The sequence below is a fragment of the Aythya marila genome, assembly GCF_965140915.1.
Source record: "Aythya marila genome assembly, chromosome: 13".
Classification (NCBI taxonomy): domain Eukaryota; kingdom Metazoa; phylum Chordata; class Aves; order Anseriformes; family Anatidae; genus Aythya; species Aythya marila.
The window spans coordinates 20,198,609-20,217,554 of record NC_139054.1 but is presented as its reverse complement, the minus strand read 5'-3'; the positions used below and the strand labels follow the sequence as shown (position 1 = coordinate 20,217,554).

At 39.1% G+C, this 18,946-nt stretch overlaps 2 protein-coding genes across 5 annotated transcripts in view; one reads left to right on the top strand and one right to left on the bottom strand.

Annotated features, from left to right (window-relative positions):
• GRIA3 (glutamate ionotropic receptor AMPA type subunit 3) overlaps positions 1-3,175 on the top strand; it is a 151,139-nt gene extending 147,964 nt beyond the window's left edge. For both annotated transcript variants that reach the window (XM_082771195.1, XM_082771196.1), the window contains exons 15-16: positions 950-1,197; positions 2,048-3,175. In XM_082771195.1, coding sequence (XP_082627321.1) covers positions 950-1,195 — 246 coding nt within the window. In that variant the 3' untranslated portion in view covers positions 1,196-1,197; positions 2,048-3,175. The remainder of the gene's footprint in view (positions 1-949; positions 1,198-2,047) is intronic.
• Positions 3,176-11,624: 8,449 nt separating this feature from the next.
• Positions 11,625-18,946, bottom strand: part of THOC2 (THO complex subunit 2) — a 53,653-nt gene continuing 46,331 nt past the window's right edge. Inside the window, exons 35-40 of one of the 3 annotated variants that reach the window (XM_082770769.1) lie at positions 16,259-16,396; positions 15,846-15,915; positions 15,608-15,765; positions 14,878-14,954; positions 14,719-14,766; positions 11,625-12,501 (exon numbers count right to left, since the gene is read on the bottom strand). In XM_082770769.1, coding sequence (XP_082626895.1) covers positions 14,739-14,766; positions 14,878-14,954; positions 15,608-15,765; positions 15,846-15,915; positions 16,259-16,396 — 471 coding nt within the window. In that variant the 3' untranslated portion in view covers positions 11,625-12,501; positions 14,719-14,738. Of the gene's footprint in view, positions 12,502-14,718; positions 14,767-14,877; positions 14,955-15,607; positions 15,766-15,845; positions 15,916-16,257; positions 16,397-16,651; positions 16,742-18,946 lie in introns of those variants that run through there. The other 2 variants (XM_082770770.1, XM_082770771.1) reach the window with 2 other exon arrangements.

The window sequence follows — 18,946 nt, the reverse complement described above, 5'->3', positions numbered from 1 at the left end:
AGACCCTCTTTTATTCTGAGTGCATGAAGTTTGAATGCTCCTGAAGATAGTCATACACTCAGATCATCTGTAGGCATCTGCAGTAAGCCCAGGCAGAGTGGGGCTGGCAGCAGCAAGGAGGCTCACCTTGCCTCAGCTCAGACAAGAACCACTAACACCCTATTCTGTGGCAGCAAAAGGATTGAACTTCTATTTAAGCTCATTACAAAATCCCGTTTTTAAAACCAAAATCTTTCTCCCCCATCTGTCACATCCTTCAAGGATGCAAACCCCGAGCAGCACGTTTTGTTCAGCTGGTCGCTGCAGGTGCTGGGTTAGCTTAGGGCTCTCCTGCTGGACCTTAACCTATCTGACCATCTTCCTAAGGCTGATTTTTATTTTTTTAAAACCTGTGGGAAAAAAGGTAGAAAAGTATAGCAGCATCTCATTAATTTTATCTACATTCACCAAAGCCAGGTGTCCGGTGGGTTGTTTTTTTTTTTGGTTTTTTTTGGTTTTTTTTTTTTTTCTGGTTTTAGTTTTATAAAGTGAGAACCTGCTACTTTATGTAGCCCAGTCTGCCTGTTAGAGTGTCCTGAAGGTGCCATGGCCACTAGTGATGCCCAGCTGTAGGCAACTTTTCTGTGGGACAGAAAAGGCCTGGGGAAGCCAATGGCAAAAATCTTACCGACTTCCACACGGCCAAGATTTCGCACAGCAAACAGTTGCTGGATGGAGCAGCCCCTGCTGCCGGCCCTGCTCCACGGGACCAGTAGCACCGACGAGCGGGTCACACAATGTGACCGCCGTGGGTAAGGCTGTCGGGTCATGTGGGGGTTTGGGGAATCTGAACTCCGGATCAGAAAGTATGTATGTGTGGTCATTGTGGCTAGGACTGAGTGAAAAGTAACCTGTCTTCTGTCTGCCTTTTTCTCACAGCAAAACTAATGGTGTGGTTCGTTTCTCTTAGGACAAGACCAGTGCTCTGAGCCTGAGCAATGTGGCCGGGGTTTTCTATATTCTTGTTGGAGGCCTTGGGCTTGCCATGATGGTGGCTTTAATCGAGTTTTGTTACAAGTCTCGGGCAGAGTCCAAGCGAATGAAACTCACCAAGAACACCCAAAACTTTAAACCTGCTCCTGCCACCAATACCCAGAATTACGCTACGTACAGAGAAGGCTACAACGTGTATGGCACAGAAAGCGTGAAAATCTAGGGGTACGAGTACAGTTCAGTCAACTAAAAATCTTTTTTTTTTCTTTATGCTTTAACTTCTGTGTGTTCTTTTGTTGTATGCACTAGAGGGCTGCTGTAAATGGTCTTTAAAAACGCAAACCAGTGGCAGTCTCTTTTCCGTGGTGTGGGCTATTGACGATTTAAAGTTCTCCCCTGCACAGAAGCAGGCTCGTCACCAGCCTGCATTACCAACGGCGATGGTGGGGTCATGCTGCAGTGAGGACTCCTCTCCCCAGTAGTCTGCTATTCCAGCAGCTCACTGAATCCAAATATTTTGTTAATTTAAAAAAAAAAATCAACTTTGTTAATTTAAAAACAATCCAAAATTCACACCTCTTTTTCTTGAGACCTCTTCCCCTTTATTTTTAAAAGCCATACTCAGATCAGGTAAGCGCTTTTAGAAATCGTGATACGTAAAGCATGCAAAGCAGAACTGAATTGTTAGAGGTGGCTGTGACACCCTCACCAGCGCCACAAAGCACACAGGCTGCATCCTGCTCCTGCCTGGCTACCAGGGAGCTGGTTTGGAGGCTCATTTTCAATACATATTATATATACCAGCTGCCTACAGGCTGCATGGGGCTTGGAGGCTGCTGCCAAGCAGGCCGTGGGCACCCAGGGGAAAAAGGTCCCTGGGAACACCCCAGCAGCACAACGTCTCATCTGGGCCACAAGCGAAGGAGCAGAACAAGTTGTTCCCAGCCTCACTGGACATTATTAAAGCTCAGTGCTGCTCATGCTGCCTCCTTTCCTGTGCAGGTTGGTTCGTTACCTTCTAATGAAAGGCTCCCTTTCAGAGGAGAAAAATGAAATCTCATTGTTTTTATTACAGATCCTCGCTCTGACAGCACACGGAAGGAGAAGCAGCAGAGAATGTGGCTACTTCACGGATTTGGACCACCTGAGCCAGTCAGTCGTACTCTAGCCAAGGTGTCAGGCATGACACACGCTGATGATGGTGCAATGAACTTTTAACAGGAAAAACTGATTTTTTTCCTTCAGTGCCTTATGGAAGACTCTGAGACTCACAACAATGCAAACCATCACTGAAATATTCTTGCTTTGCTTGAAAGAAAAAAAAAAAAAAAAAAAAAAGGAGAGAAGAGGAAGAGAAGAGAAGAGAAGAGAAGAGAAGAGAAGAGAAGAGAAGAGAAGAGAAGAGAAGAGAAGAGAAGAGAAGAGAAGAGAAGAGAAGAGAAGAGAAGAGAAGAGAAGAGAAGAGAAGAGAAGAGAAGAGAAGGAAAGGAAAGGAAAGGAAAGGAAAGGAAAGGAAAGGAAAGGAAAGGAAAGGAAAGGAAAGGAAAGGAAAGGAAAGGAGAAAGGAAAGGAAAAAAAAAAAAAAAGAAAAAAAAAAAGAAAAGGAAAAGACTGGTAACAAGACATTAGTATGTGGAGAAAAAAAAATCTTGTAAAAAAATCAGTGCAACAAAAGCCATTCTTTGATACCACTGCACAGTAACTGAACTCATGTCCTGAAAGCAAACCACAGCCAGTGCCATCAGCCACATCAAATTCTGAAACTCTTCCTGACGCCCAGCCTCAGATCCTGCTGTGCATGCACGGCCTGGCCTGGCACTGCTTCCTGGGCTGATGGCAAGGTGGTTGAAGTATTTACTTACCGGTGGTGTGATTGATAGTTTATTTTTTCAAGCCACTTTAAACTCTCCAGCTAATTTGAGCAATTCTGTATATCAGTGAATAACACCTGAAGAACAGAATATGTGCATTAAAAACAATTAAGGTCACTGACTGTGTATCTGTAAATCCAAAAGAAAGTAATCTGTGGAACTGCATGTCTTGCTTCCAGATCAGTAAATTAATTTTCTTGACAAGGTAGCTAAGTGCAGGCAGAAAATATTGTATTCCTTATAATTTATTTTTTTTTCTATCATCAGGCATACCTACAGGTGCTTTATTAAAATGACATTGGTGGCTTTAAAAAAAAAAAAAAAAAAAAAAAGCTACTTGCTGTTTAGTTTCAGATCATATTTCTCTTTTCTTGCTGTGCATTTGCATTTTAATTCTATGTTTAATATCAAGCAATGAAGCAAGAGAAGCACAGGTTAGTTTTTCCCAAGCCTGCTTCTGCTTCACAACAGTTTTCTCAAAACTAGCACTATGCTCAGCTAATGCTTCTCAACAGTTGTCGTTTTAAAAACGAAGTACGGGAAAAAGGTAGTAACTCCAATTAGAGCCGCAGTTCCCAAGTATTATTCAGCAACCTAACATGACTACTGCTAGCATTGGTAGATTATAGCAGCTCCTGCCAGCTCTGGCTCCGTGGCTGCTGGCGGGAGGATGCCTCCTGCAGCCCAGCGCATGCTGCGGGGCTGGCTGGTACCCACCTCCGTCCCACAGGCAGCTGCAGCAGCCTTTTAGCCTCGACCCTCTGCCTGGAAACTGCGTAATGTCATCTTTATAAATAATTTAAAAATAAAAGACCAAAAAAAAATACCACCTTTAAACATATTGTCAATCATATGGGAAACATTCAGTATCTGCATACTAATTACCTCTAATACGACAATATGTATTTTCTGTAGTTTACTGTAGGGTTTTGTTTCATCAGTAACATACAATGAAAAAGAAGCTCATTTAAACCAGTCTGACCCTTAGGTGTTTAGTTTGCTGATGATAAAGTTGAACTTTTAATAGGATTTAAAAGGAAAAAAAAAATACTATATGGGCAAAGTCTTGTTAAAAATAAGTATTTCCAACAAAATGTAATATAAAATCATTTTAAAAGCTCATCAGAGAATAATTTATTGTTCAAGTTTTTAACAAGCTATTGAACAAAAAAGATGTTTGGTTTTGTTTTGTTTTATGAAACAGAAAACTTTTGTTTTTTTCAACTTCTGAATGCAATCATGTTCCCAGCAAGGGAGAACCGAAGCTGTGCAGTTATAAGTTGCATTTAAAACAAACATTTTTCTTAAAAGCTGTATAAAAATGTATGTTTATCAAATCAATTTTTAAAGAGTGGAGGATTCAGACCAGTGAAAAGAGTTTGGTAAATGGTTCAATATTTTTTAACCTTGCATGTAAAGCTAAAACAAAGTGTGTTAATTGCTTACAAATCCCAGCTACCAACTTTAAGCTATTGGAAGTTCAGCAGTAGTCTCACAATGACCTGGTTCGATATATTCTTTTCCTTTGTTTTGCTTTGGGGTCTCTCGTCTTGTCTTTTCTCTTCTCTTCTCTTCTTTTCTCTTCTCTTCTTTTCTCTTCTCTTCTTTTCTCTTCTCTTCTTTTCTCTTCTTTTCTTTTCTCTTCTCTTCTTTTCTCTTCTTTTCTCTTCTCTTCTCTTCTTTTCTTTTCTTTTCTTTTCTTTTCTTTTCTTTTTCTTTTCTCCTTTTTTTTTTGTGTGTGTGTGTGTATGTGTGTAATTTAAGTTCCTATTTTTGGTTGTTGAAACTGCACTTCAGTGAGCAGAAAAATTGCCAAGTAAACTAATGGCTGTAAAAGCATAAACTGCATGTGTGGGCATCAATTACTGAGCCTCATTTTAATGAGGTGTTGTACAAAGAGTTTTAATACATTTTGTAAATAAAACTGTAAAGAAAAGAAAGAGCTGGCTGATGTTTTCCCCCAAGGAGAGCTGCTGCCTGCCTATGGGCACCACTGGCCAGGCAAGTCTGTCTCTTTTTTTATTCAGGACCAACAATTATTTTGTTTGGGGAAAAGCTTTGGGGCACGATGCTTCTGGGAAATAAGAATGTGGAGGTTGGCACCCTAAAAACAAGCTGTTTTTTCTTGGTGTCATTCTGGCAGGGTGCAACAGGCAGCAGGCATGGAGGGTGGGAGCACGGGAAGGGGCAGCAGTGATGAACCAAACCAACAGTGGCACCAACCAGCCTGTGTTCCCTGCAGCAGCCCCAGGGTGATGCTGCTGGGGGGGGCTCCATCAGAGTCCCCAACAGCTCCCACATGGCTCAGCCTTGAGGTTGAGCAAAAAAACCCATGGGGATGGCTGGGAGTGGCAGGCGAAGGAAAGGGGGGAAAAAAAAAATCGAGGCACATCCCAACATCCCATGTGGGTAGTGCTGCTTCAGAGCTAGTAAGCTCGGGGCAAGGGAGACGGGACCAAAAAAAAATCCACACCTAATTCATGTAACTTGTATGCTGGGGATGTAGCACTTGTAGATGAGACACAGACTGAGCCCCTCCGCGCACTGCATGGTCAACGTGCAGCAGTGGGGATGGAGCCTGGGGTGGGGGCAGGCTGGTGCCCCAGCCTGTATAATGGCCACACCACATTCCTCCAGCACCCCTCTGCTAGGCCTGAGCACTACAAACCCCACAGTGCTATAGAGGTGCACAGCTGCCTTGCCGGGGGTGGGTGCAGAGCACTACAACTTGTTTTTTTTTAAGTTATTGTTTGTGTTTATTAAAATAATAATAATGCATGGTTATTAAAATAAAATTACATAAATTATTTGGTATTCATATTCATCATCTCAGTCTGGAAAATTGAGTCTGTTTTGCAGGCAGCAATACATAAACAAGCTCTGGGTAATGATAGATCTTTTCAATTAAACTAAGGAATTTAAGTACAGAGATAATATTTTCATAGATACTATAAATTTCAAAGCACTATTAATTGAGAACATGGCACAGCCACAACCACTACAGGGGAAAAATCACCCACAGCCACTACCACACCTGGCCTGGGGGTGGCTGCAGCCGCATTTTGCCATGCACTGGTGACACACACCACAGTGGGACCCCTCCAACATCCAAAATCCAACACCAACACTGCATTTTCATTAAACACCACTAGAGTGCAGAATTTCAGGATGACAGGATGAACTTGGAGCCCGTGGCCTAGCTGTGCAGCCATTTCTGAAGTTAGGCCTGGAGGGGTAAAGGGGCCAGGGCAGGAAACCTGAGGTGCAGGGAGCGTGGCTGCCAGCTGAGGTAAGGGGCTGCGGCAGTGGGGACACACACAGTTACCCAAGGCCAAGTTGTAGCAACTGCTGAGGCTGGAAATACAGCTGTGCCATGAGACAGCTGAGCTGTGGCACCAGGCCTGCCCCAGGGAACAACTGACATTTGCTTTGCTGCAGGGTCAGGTTTTACCTCATTCTGGTTTCCTCACAGGAGCGAGGAGCTGAAGTCAGCAGTGCTAACCAAAAAAAGGCCAAAGAGAAAAAGCTTTAAGAAAGGCCCAGAAAACAGAAGACACAGCAGGGGGCAGTGAGGGCTGCACAAGGCTAGATGTTCACTGAGGCTGGCACTTGCACCTGTGGCCTCAAAAGCAGGCCCAGGTAGGGCACATAAAACTTTTAAACATGTGACGCAAACCCCAGACACAGTGCTGGTAATGACTGGTACAGTAGGTAATGTTCAGCATATAAATAAAGTAACTGACCAATTAACAAGCACACAGAAATGCTTGGTATGCTGTAAACAGTAGAAAAATGTATGATACAAAGCAAGGATTTGATTACACAGCCATTGCCTGCTCTCTGCTCACCAGCAGTGACAGGTTTGGATTCAAGGCCCCAAGCACAAGTGAGGGACAGTGGCCAGGTCCCTGCCACCACATCACAAACACTGAGGAAGCTTAGAGGCTTTGCCTGCACGTGGTCACTGCAGTTGTTTGGAGCAACACTGACATTCAGTGGCCACCCAGGCTGGGAAGCACCACTCACAAGGCCAGGTAGCCCCTAAAGGAGCTGGGGTTCCTCACCCAGCTCCCTGGAGAGTGAGGTCTTAGGGCAGGAGGAGCTGTCCTGATCAAGCTCTCAGCACCCTTCCACCAAGTCACTGCACCCACCCTGCCTCAACAACACACAGACCAGGGCTGAAGCTGGAAGGGCGAGGTGAGTGTTGTGTAAATGCTGGGATTGTATTTTAATGTCATGCAAAGCTCTTCAGCAAATATTGGTTTTGAATTCCAAATATGGGCTGAGCAGGCTAATTACCAAAAACCTACAAAATTAATGAGCTGAGACAAGTAAATATAAATGGTATTTATTTAATATTCTCCTGCCCTTTAAACAAGGGAAGTTTGCCATCTTCAGCAAAATGGCTTATTATAAAGTAGCTGAAGCTGTGACCTCTCACAGACACCGTGGATTGCACAGTGCAATTAGAATATTACATCAGACCTGCCACGCTGAAACTGGGCTTTAACAACTTTTTCCTCAGGTTTTCTCTAGCTACAGTGTAGGGTGCGCCACTCAGGTGCGCAGTGGTTCCCATCCCTTTTAGGTGCTGCTGTCCTGTTGTACTCAGCACCCAAGGGCAGGTTCAGTGTTGTTGTCCTACAGCCTTCACTGCCACTGCTGTCAGAATGTACCAGAGGTGGCAAGATAAACATGGCTGCTTGAAGTATAAATAACTGTTCCAATTCATCTTTAAGTGCCTGAGCTGACAGGCAGCCTCCTGTTTTTCCTGAAGACCACAGTACACTCAGAGCCAGGCGTCACCTCTCTTCATAGCCTTAATCCCATTTCTGTGCAACAAGCTCCCCACAGCAGCTGGTACATCCCCAGCTGGTGTAATTTACACAACCAGCAGGCCAAATCCTGACCCTGTTTGCATTTGTGCACATCCCAAGGAGTGGAGTGACAGCAATGGAAGTATTTCATTTCGTATCACCCTAATGAGTCAATTAAAAGTGCCTATTTAGCTCTGTTAATCTCTTTTTTAATAACTCCTCACCTCTAATTAGCCCAGTAATCCTTACCTGGTTCCCTTTCCCATGTGCTTGTGTCTTCTGTGCACAAGGGACAAGGATTCATAGCCTTTCCGATTCATTTGGAAATAACCTCTAGTTAGTAAGGACAATTCTAACCACTAAGTTTTAACTGATGATGTCTATAAGCACTGCAATTTCTTAATCTTTGCTTTCAAGTAGAGCCACAAAGATGCCACCTGCCTGTCCCACATCCCAGGTGACTGAAGACACAAACTGACCTTCACAGAACACCAGTGATGCACCACATTTGATTCAAGTTCTATGGATTATACTGAAAACAAACAAAAAACAACAAAGCAATATTTAAAAGAGAAGTAAGCTCCTGGGTTTAATAGTATTAATATTTGTTGCAAGAAGGTCTGGTTTTTACCATTGCAGTCAGCAAATATTCTATTAGCTATAGGTTTGTTTTTCTTAATGTTAAATCAATGCAAGAAGCATTTCTATACACTCTCAGGAATAAAACAATTTTCTTTGTGGACAGTACCTGTAGGCCAAAATCTTCTTTTGCAATTAAAAAAAAAAATATGTCTAGGTTACAACTCCTTGCAAAGCAGTGGTTTGAAGCAGGTGCACACTCAGTCTCCTCTCACTCCTATCTGCTTTTGTATCAACAGCAGCAGGCACTCCAGCCTGGAAATCCCAGCTCCCCATCACCTCTGAAAACACCCAGGTTCAGCACTTGGGCACAGACACTTAAACTGAAAAGGAAAAAAAGTCTAGAAGGGGAAAATTACTATTTTGCAGCTATTTTAACAGTCTTTAATGTTGCCAGTGTAATATTTTCCCCCAACATGTGTCACATTTTGTGAACTAAAGGAGAAAAAGCAAATGTTCTTCCTGTTTTAAAAGGTCAGGAGCAGTGACTGCCACTGTGCGATGAGCCTGAAGCACAACAGCAGCACAGGAGCTTGCAGCCCACCTGGCACTGTGGCTTGGTCCAGCTGCACAAAAGGGAAGGCTTGCCTGTCCCTTTGTCCTTCTGATGGAGCTTCAATATGTGAAACACAAAACAATGCAATCACTCTTCAGACAAGTTAATGCATGCTTTGGTTCAGGAAAGGGAAAAATAGGTTACACTAATGATTTGCTGAAAGTATTTCATAGCATAATGGCCACCGACAATCAAGGCCTGCACATGCAGGATCCTGTCAGAATGAGGGGAATGATCAGCAATAGTTGCTCACCAGTTAAAGCAACTAACTCACAAGGTAGTTTTACTGGCCTCAATGCTGTAAAACATAGTATTATTTTAGCACAGTACATGCCTTACATCTCTTACTACTTTCAAATTGTCAGTGTAAGCAAATTCTGAACCACCCTGACAGAACTTCACAGAAACTTGGCCTCTCAAGGTAACACAAACCTCCTGCATCCACTTGGTCTGCTATTGAAGGCACACAGGCAATCCTGTCTGTAATCAAACACAATCCGATGTAGTTCCCAATGTAGTTCCTTGAACAAGTAGTGTCTCAGAAATTAGAGCTCTAAATACTCTTTCACCTAGCTTCATATGATTTTTTTGGACAAGGTGGAGAGCAGGGCAGGAAGAAAAACACTACAGGTGTGACATGCCACATACAGAACAATTGCAGTTGACCACAGTTTACAGGAAAAAAACTTTAATCATTTAAAATTGCAAGTTAATATCATTCATAATTCCTTATGAGCTTTTAATATAACAGGTCACAGAGTATTGAGCATTTAATTCTATTAAGCATGGCTCTCAGACAGATCATTAAAAAGTAGTTTACTCTGATAGAGTTGACTTGTATACACTTCCTGTGAGCAAACTGTGTTCCTAGGGTGTTCAGCAAGGATTCATTTCCCTGCATTAACTTCAGTTGTTTTGTATCACTTTCAGTAATAAGCATCAAGGAACCTCTTAGTCAGAGGACAGGGCCAACAGAAGCAGTTATGAGAATCATTGCTGCCATAAACACACTGCTTAGCAAAGGTAAGCAGAATTAAGGCAGAAATCGATATGGAGCATGGCTGGCAGTAATACAAACCACATCAGTCCCACAAATACATCTTCTGCTCGTCAGTCCAAATCTGTAACCTTAAAAAATGTGACCATCCTTACCCTTTTGTTAGATATCAAAAACAAGGAGACACTCCTTATGAAATCCATAAAGGACTGCCAATACAATTGATACAATTGTCAAGAGGATGTATCAGGCCCAGAGGAAGTTGTACTCATGAGGAATTTCGGTCTTGTCAAGATCACCTCTTTATAACACTTAAATCTTACAACCTACTTAGTTTCCAAGACCTCCTCTAAGGAAGTGGTCTTAAACTGGCATAGCTATATCTTCTAAAAATAACTACTAAAATTTAAATGAGCCTTTTAAAAATAGGTGAAAAATTCACTACATCCTCTGCGCAGCAACTGTGATAGCTCATGATGCTTCCACTCATATTCTGAAGTTACGTGAGAACAAAGACTGTCATGTTTCATGGTCCTGCTAATATTTCAGTCTTGTTGAGTATCTCCCACTAACAGCAGATCTCCTTCACGCCCAACACCTTTTTATTGCAAAAACTTTGAAAAGACAGCAGCAGATCCTTACGAAATGGATGAGAAGCAGAATTTTAAAAAGAGACAAGATACAGTAAGCGTAAAGGCTGAAAAGGAACTACTTCATGCAGTGTGGTATTCCAGTTCAACTGACTTGATATTTAAGTGTCACCAAAAGGTGAAACGGTGAGCAGAGTACAGCACATCTTGTTCTACCATAGCTACTGACTACAGAAGCAAAGAACTTTGCTAGGGTATACAGAAAGCTGCATCACAGTGCTTCTGCAAACAGAAGTGCATTCAGTTTCAGTCAGTCCCATGAGTGAATCTGCTGTAAAAATAAGTAAAATGGATGCACCACCTCCAAAATTTACCAAGAATCTAGCTATGACAGCAGTTCCTGCTTGTCAGTGAATACACATTCGTCGGGTATTTAAACTGCTGTGCCCAGGGCAAAAAAGTTCAGCTTCCAGTTACACCTTTTTAAACTTTAAATAGTGAGCAATGCGTTCAGGAAAGACATTGGAATTATCTCTTCTCCAAATAATACAAATTGATATTTATCTTGCAATCCACATTTTCCTAGTTTAAACAAGCTATTGATCATTTTTACTTAAGAAAAATCCACAGCCTCAGGGAACAAAAAATTAGTTACGAATGCAAAGTTGAAGACTTCCAGACATGAAGGTTCTTACCCAGGTGAAAATCTTGCAGTATCAAAGTGACCTACCATGCTATGTAGGAAGTCAGGCAACATTCCCCCCCCCCCTTTTTTTTGTTGGGTATTAAATTAAACTGCTGAAACTAAACTAAGACATATTAAAGCCAGTATACTTTGACTAGATCAGGAAACCTAGAAAAGAATACAATAGCACCAGAGATTTTAGTGAGCTTTGGATCACAGACAAACATCTCGAGAGAGTGATACAAACTTGACTGAAGGCACAAAAGCAAATCTTAGCCTTCTGCAACGCTTTCAGGAAGCTCAACACATTTGTCATTTTACAGTAGGCAGACATGCTTGGCTTGTTGACATACTATATAATTAACTCTTTCAACATGATCAGCCAGCAAGTACAGAAGACTTGCAAGCTAAGGCAGAAAATACCCTCCCACAATTCCAACTCCAGTATCAAATTTTTGTAGGAGTACATAAAGTAATAAAGCAACCACACACACACACAATGATTTACGACCCATTGAGAAAACTATTGTTTATTTAGAAAAAAGGTTACACTGGTAGAATTCAGCAGATAAAAAAATTTTAATTTTTTCTTTTTTTTTAAAAATGTCATTGTGAAACTTTTCAGACTAAAGTTCAGCGATAAAAAGCTCCTGTAGCTGTAATTGAAATTTAATTTATTTCAGTTTTGAATAGAGCATTTCCAATTAATCTAAAAAGAGCATGACAAACAAAAGGTGTGGCAAGGGACAACTGAGCACAGGTTTAGGTTGAGATGGAGGGGATAGGGTTCATTCTTTGTTTCTTTTTAAACAAGTCAACGTTGTACACATAATATACAAATAATTCCTAAGCATTGCATGAAAACAGTGCTCCCACTTGGTTCATTTGTTTTAGTCACTGATATTAAAAAACAGGCCAAGTAATAAATAAAAACTGAATTTAAATGAGGTAAATTCAAAAAGGTTCAATAACTGTTTATTTGTGGTTTTCAAACATCTAAAAGAATGCATTTCAGATCGAAAGAATTACTAAACTCAGGCAGTATTTTAGACAACCTAAAGTGGAACTCTGTACACATGAAACCTCATTTGCACTATGGCAACTGTTTGTTTGCAGCACATTGTGCTAAAATATGGAATAGGTAACACTTTCAGCCAGGTACTGAAAATAAATGTGTAAGAAACTAAGCAACAAGTTAAAATACAGTAATGTACAACTCAACAATTAAATCTTCAGCATGGGGTAATAAAGCAGAGAACTGAATAATTTAAGGAGATGCAGATGGGTCCTCTTCATTCACAAATTTCTGTGCAATCTATACTCTGGAAAATACATTTCTGGTCACAGCTGGATGTCTTGCCATTTTAAGCTCACCTGCAATGAAGTGAAAATAACAGAATTGGAGTTAGATGCTGTTTAAATGAATACCCATCTCACATTTTGTTCCATTCACAATTCAAAGAATGAGGGAGAAAATGGAACTTTCAGTTCCATTATTTTCAGTCACTTATTTCCTGATTCCAGTTTATTCCATAAGAAGGACTATGTTAATATAAGCATTGCATTGTAAATACTGAATACAGTGTAAATACTAATTTAAAGACGAATAAGAAACAAGTAGTCATCTGTCAAGGTGAAAACTGTTTCAGAAGTACAACCTCCTCAAAATGTTACTGTATCTAAATTAGACAAAATAAATGCAGTTTATCAGATGTTGTACATGAGGCAGAATATTAAGAGACTTAACAAACAGGAGCAGGAGATTAGATTCCATAACCATGTTGCTACAGAGAGTTTTTTCTCCATACTTCACTATACAAATTACAGGGTATTGTCAGTATTTTCTACCAGATGCTCCAGGCTAGCCCACTGCATGCTTGACATGAATTTCCATGTGCAATTGCATTCACCTAAGCATTTGTTTAAGTCACGAATACTTAAAAAAACACTTGAGCTTTTAAGCAACTACAATCCTCCCTTTACACTGAACTGCTGGACAAGATAAAACTTCATGTTTCTATTGAAGAAGCTGCAAGTCCTCAGTAATGAGCTTCATCTGCCAAGAAGCACTCCCCTCCGCTTTTTTTTTTTTTTTTTAATAAATACAGCAACAGAAAATAACATTTAAAGAAAATGACTACGTCTGAGATCCCCTCCAAAGAGTGTAAGGTATCGGTACAAACTTTGTTACACAAAACTCCTCCACACATTTGCCTTGGGCTTCAGTGGCAAAGGAATGTCAAATGATCAAGATCCTTTCTCCAAATAATCTATCCCTCCAATCCCTCTTTGAGGCAACAATCCAACTGTGGAGCCAAGTTCAGAAGACACTTCTAGACAATCAGAAGATTTCAGGAAGGTTCTTACCCTACTAAAGCTGCATAGTGGAGAAGAGAAAGCAGCTTTCCTGCAACATTATATTTCCATGTCTAAAGCAAAATTCATTTGCCATCCTTGCACAGCTTCTGCTCTGAACTGTTTTGATTTGGGGTTTTGTTTGTTGTAGCATTATTTTTTTAAGACCCAAGCAAAGCACAGCTGTACTTCTCCTGCAGGGGACCTCATCATTCAGGTTTTGAATACCCTCCAAGCTGACAACCCCATTCCTCTCTGAGCAACCTGTTCCTGTATTTCACCCCCCCTCAAGAGATCTCGCCAGCTTACTTTTTAAATACAAAAAGGTTGTTTAATAAGAAAAATCTCTGCCTTATATGTTGTTCTTTAATCAGAACAGTATTACTCTGAGAAAGCAAATAGCAAAAGATACGCAAGTGAATTAAAAATTTGGGTAAAATTTTGTTTGTAGGTTCTTGAGTATTCAAAGGAGACACAAGGACAAATGAAGTAGAAACAATTCATCACTTCTAAATAGAGAACAAATACAAATTATAAAGCACTTGGACAAATTGGAAACAGAAGCCATATCCATAGTTTTGAATAGTAATTATTTTCAGATTTACCCAACATAAACACACTGGTAACCCACTGGTCTATGCAGAAAGATTAGAAGTGAACAAATTTTAAATTCAGTGAGGCACTTCACTCCCCAAATAAGTAAAAATGTTATTCTTCCTCAGTTCTGATCAAATAACAAAGATTAAGTGGAGATGAAGAACTGACTTACTATACTATATAGCAATTTGGTTTAATAGTTATTGCTTTCCATATAGATAAAATGAAAGAATGAAAGAATAAAAAAATTAAGTTTCCAACACATTAGGCCAAGATCTTCTTAATCAAGAAGTAGACTAGCAAGACTACCGGGATCACAGTGATTCATGCTTGTTTTTGTATGGCAAATGGTCTTGGAAAAAGTGCCAAACATGCAACTGCACCCAACACTGTCAACCACCCCATCCCACCTAACCCCTTTTTTGGTGGGCCAAATGAGTTTGAGCATCTATTCAATCTCTACACTGATAGGGAAAGCTATTTAGGTATTTCTCTAGGACAGACTTTTTAAAAACTGTAGTTTCAGCCCTTTCACACACTGGCTGTTTTGTGTGTATATCCTTTACCAATCAATAGGAGCCTCAGGAGCTATCAAGTCAAACATGGTAAACCTTTATTTTTATTTTTTTTTTTTTTTACCTTGACTAGAACATTCTTCATTATCTGTGCTTGTCTGACGATTTATGAGTAAATTCAGGATTAAGGAAAAATATACATATATATATTTATAATTACATATAATAAAAAGGAAGCTACTTTTCTGTATCCTTCCTGTAACTTTGATATATCAAAGGATATTGTTTCTTTTCTTCCTTCCCTCCAGCACTCTCTCGTTTTTCTTTCTTTTCTGTTTTTTCTTTATCATGTCTTGATTCCTTAAAAAAAAAAAAACAAATGGGAAGTAGTTTAGAATATACACTAGACAGTCTGACTAAAAGGATTAAGTTAGTCACATAGGTTAAAAAAATCACCAGTCGGAACGACAATAGTCAGCCTCTGATTTGAGATTTACTTAACTGTCTTACAGCTCAATGATAATCTCTATCACTGAAGAGTTACAACTAGGAACTATTATTTAATATAAGTATGATGACTACATACTTACCTGATTTCATAAAGCCTTAATACATGTACTTGACAACACAAATACAAGCAAACTAGTTTATATTTAAACGAGACTTGCTTTTACATAGTTGCTCACCAAACCAGTCTGAAAATGCACTTTAGGTTTTGGATACTCTAGCAATTTCTGAATTTTCCTGGCTAATATCAAAAACTATTCCCCTAATTTATCCCATCAGGAGTGACCACTGAAATATTTAGAGCCAAAAGGCACCAGAAATTCCAGAAGCATTTTCCTACGTATTTACACTGTATTTTATTAGGCCATAAAACAGCATTATAATGGAGTAACAAGAATGAGCTTATTCCATTGAAACCAACAAAAAATGAAGAATAAAAAAATCCAAAATCAAACAAGCAACAACCACCACCACCAAATAATCTAAATGATAGTGGCTTGTTTTACCTTTTTGCTACCAGAGGAGCTCTTCTCCATCTTTTCTGCTTTGATTGAATCACCTTTTTCCTTTCCTGAAGATTTTGATTTGCTTTTCTCCTTCTCTTTTTCATTTGAGCGAGGAGAATCAGAAGGACTTTCACTTTTGCTATGTTTTGAAGAACCAGCTAAAAACACAACAAAAAGTTTTAATTCACAACAAATAAAAAAGCTTAATACACATACAAACGCAAAACAGAATACGTACTTGTCCCATTTTCCTCTTTGCGTCGTTTAGTTGAATCCTGTGGTACCTCTCGGTCACTGTTTGAATGATCCTGGCACCAAATACACAGATATTAGTAGATTAATGCATACTCCTAAAGTAGGCACCAGCTAATAGTGTTATTTTGAAGTACTATTTTTTGAATAGTTAAAAAGTAATGGAGTTATTTCAGCTTGTTTAAGCTACCTTGAGATAAGTTTTGAAGGGAAAAAGTTTTGAATGCATTACTCTAAGTCGACCTTTGAAAATGTAATGAAAAAGAAAACAACCCTAATATGGACCACTTCTACTTGCGCAGGCTATACCACTGATTATTACCGCAAGAACTCCAAATAAGTAAGCTTTCCAAGTATATATCAACTTTTTCTATACTAGTTCATAGAAGTTTCACCAACCCTTTTTCGGTCTTTCCTGTCCTTTTCCTCTTTCTTCTCTCTCTCTCTGGATCTTTCCCTTGATTTGTCCAAATCTTTCTTGTCCACTTCTCTCTCTTTACTCTTGGACAGTGTTGGAGTAGTGTGGTTAATGTAGTGCTGTTAAATTAAGGCAATATCACCAAATATTAATATATATATATATTCCTAGATGCATAGGAATGCAAAGTCTTACTTTAACATAACTCATAGCTCAAAGAGCAAAACTTAATACTTTGATTAGAGAAGTGATTGAAGACACTTTCAAATCAGTCATATGTAATTTAATTTACAGCTTTGTTTTCTCAGCACTGAAAATTCAAGAAACCTTTCACTTAACTGGAACACATATTATATAGACATGAAGTTGTTTACCAGTATTGTTTGATACATCAAAACAAATCAGCAGTACTGCTGATACAGGATATGCAGATTCATGGACTGACTTAGCACTTGCAATTCTGCCTGGAATGAATGAATGGAGTCAGTTTCTTAGACAGGTTCTAATTCATTTTTCAAGAATAAACTTAAACCAGAAAGTATTTACAACAACTTTGAATGATGTTTTTCAGCTAAAGTAATACAAAACTCCACCTTAAACTTCCAATGATAAAAGCAGCTGAACACAAAATTCTTTATGTTAGCTCTGTAATGTGTTCTAGATTGTTACTGCACTCTCTTCTAACCAATTTTAACAAACTGTAAAATATATAAATATTCAAAGTAGTAATGTTAATAGTAACATTAACTTAGTGAGGCAATAGGGGGGACATAGAGAAGAGTAAAAATCACAGTAGCATCTTTAAAAGAAGCACAGTAGCATCAGTTGAACACTCTAGAATCCATTAGAACTAACCAAAACACACAATTTCAAATAATTTTGTTCTTTTAAGTTAATCCTGTCCTTCTACAGTTCTGAGAAATGAGTAACCTCAGACCAGTAACCTTAAGTTTTGGTAAAAAGCACACCACCAATGTTGCATCCTTTTTCCTTTTATCACTTACTGGAATGTTATCACCTTTCTATGCCAGTGACTGAGCCTTCAGTATCCCTTTCTGTGTTCTTTCCCCTTACTTTTTTTTTTTTTTTACCTGTCACCTCCCCACCACGTTTATTCCACAAATTTATCCTTGCTCCCTGGTCTGCTTTCACCTTTTAACATAACTTGGCAAATACGTTTTCTCTAAGCAGCCCCACTTAGCTGTCTATCACAGATACTTTCCATGTAAGTAAACACTCATCTTTCCTCCTATTCTGCTTCTTACATTCATACGGCTGTTCAGGTCAGATTCCACTGCTCTTCTACTGTTCCAATGCAGAGTTTTGGAAAATTTTACTCCCTCCACCTCTCCTTACAACAAAAACATGTATTTGGCTTGTCAAGCTTTATCAGTTTGCTTCTAAAAATGCTGTTAGCTGAAGCCACATCAAATCTGGGGCACTGCCATGCGTTGTATAACTTGGGCGAAGGCCAAAACAAGAATAACACAAACCTAACTCAAGTCTGGCAGCGTTTATTTTATAACCTGCAATGTAAGACAACGCTTTAAGGTCTGCCTCCCAAAAAGTCAGGCAAAAATAGGAATAAAGAAAGCCTATAAGTACATAATGGCACTTGACTTCAGCTTCCACTGAGAGTTAGCAGAACTCTGAAATCTTACAAGCTTTTGAGTATCACATCCTTTCCCCCAGACATGTATGTGGCAGTAAAGAACACTTGTCCTACACCACATATGGGGAACATAGTCAAGAAGTGCAAGTTCAAAACAAATGTCAATTTTTTTCTAATTTTAAATATATCATTGTATATTTATAACTTTAATCTATAGACACTATAATTTCATCAACTTTAAAATCTAAGAATCCAAGGATGCCTCCTACGTGGACTCCTCATATAAACAGGTACAGATGGCACTGGAAAGATTCAATTTTAAAAAGCTAGCAAGTACTGGTTATAAAAATCAGAGCTATTTTGAATTAAAACACAAAGTGCTCTGAACACTTTGTTTCATAAAAGGGAGCTACAACTAAAACATTAGTTCAGTGTATAATACAGAACTGATAAATCCATCACATTTTTATATTTAAAATTATCTAGAATCACATATATTAAGTAAATACATGTAATTCTAGATAAACCTACATGTTATCCAGAAAGCTCAAGTGTTCAACGTTTTCCAAGTGATAAGCATTTGTGCTATTTACATACTGATACTGACTTCATAAGCTAAAGTCTTAACAGCAACTATGGAAGATTTGATCCATTTCCAACCATTAGCCAGATAAAATTAAACATGTATTAAATGTGTTCAAAAAGAAGCAGCAGAAAGCTCTCAATATATTGGCAAGTTCACAGTATTTGTTACTGTCACTACATAAGTGGTTGAGTTTTAAAATAAAAGCAACGTATTAGTTACAGAATCTACCTAAAAATTTAATACTCTGAAACATTATTCCAATCTTGAAAGCATTTTCAGTATGTGTTCCCATAAGTTTTCGAATCTGAAGTGTGTTTACAGGAAGCAAACGGATATGATAATAATTTAAGAGGTTGCCTATGATGCTTAGAAATACAGTATAACAGTAGCATAACATAACAGTACTCTTTTTACCTTGCAACTGTTATTCCACAGATAATTCTCAAATATTTTTTGTTTCTCAAATATTTT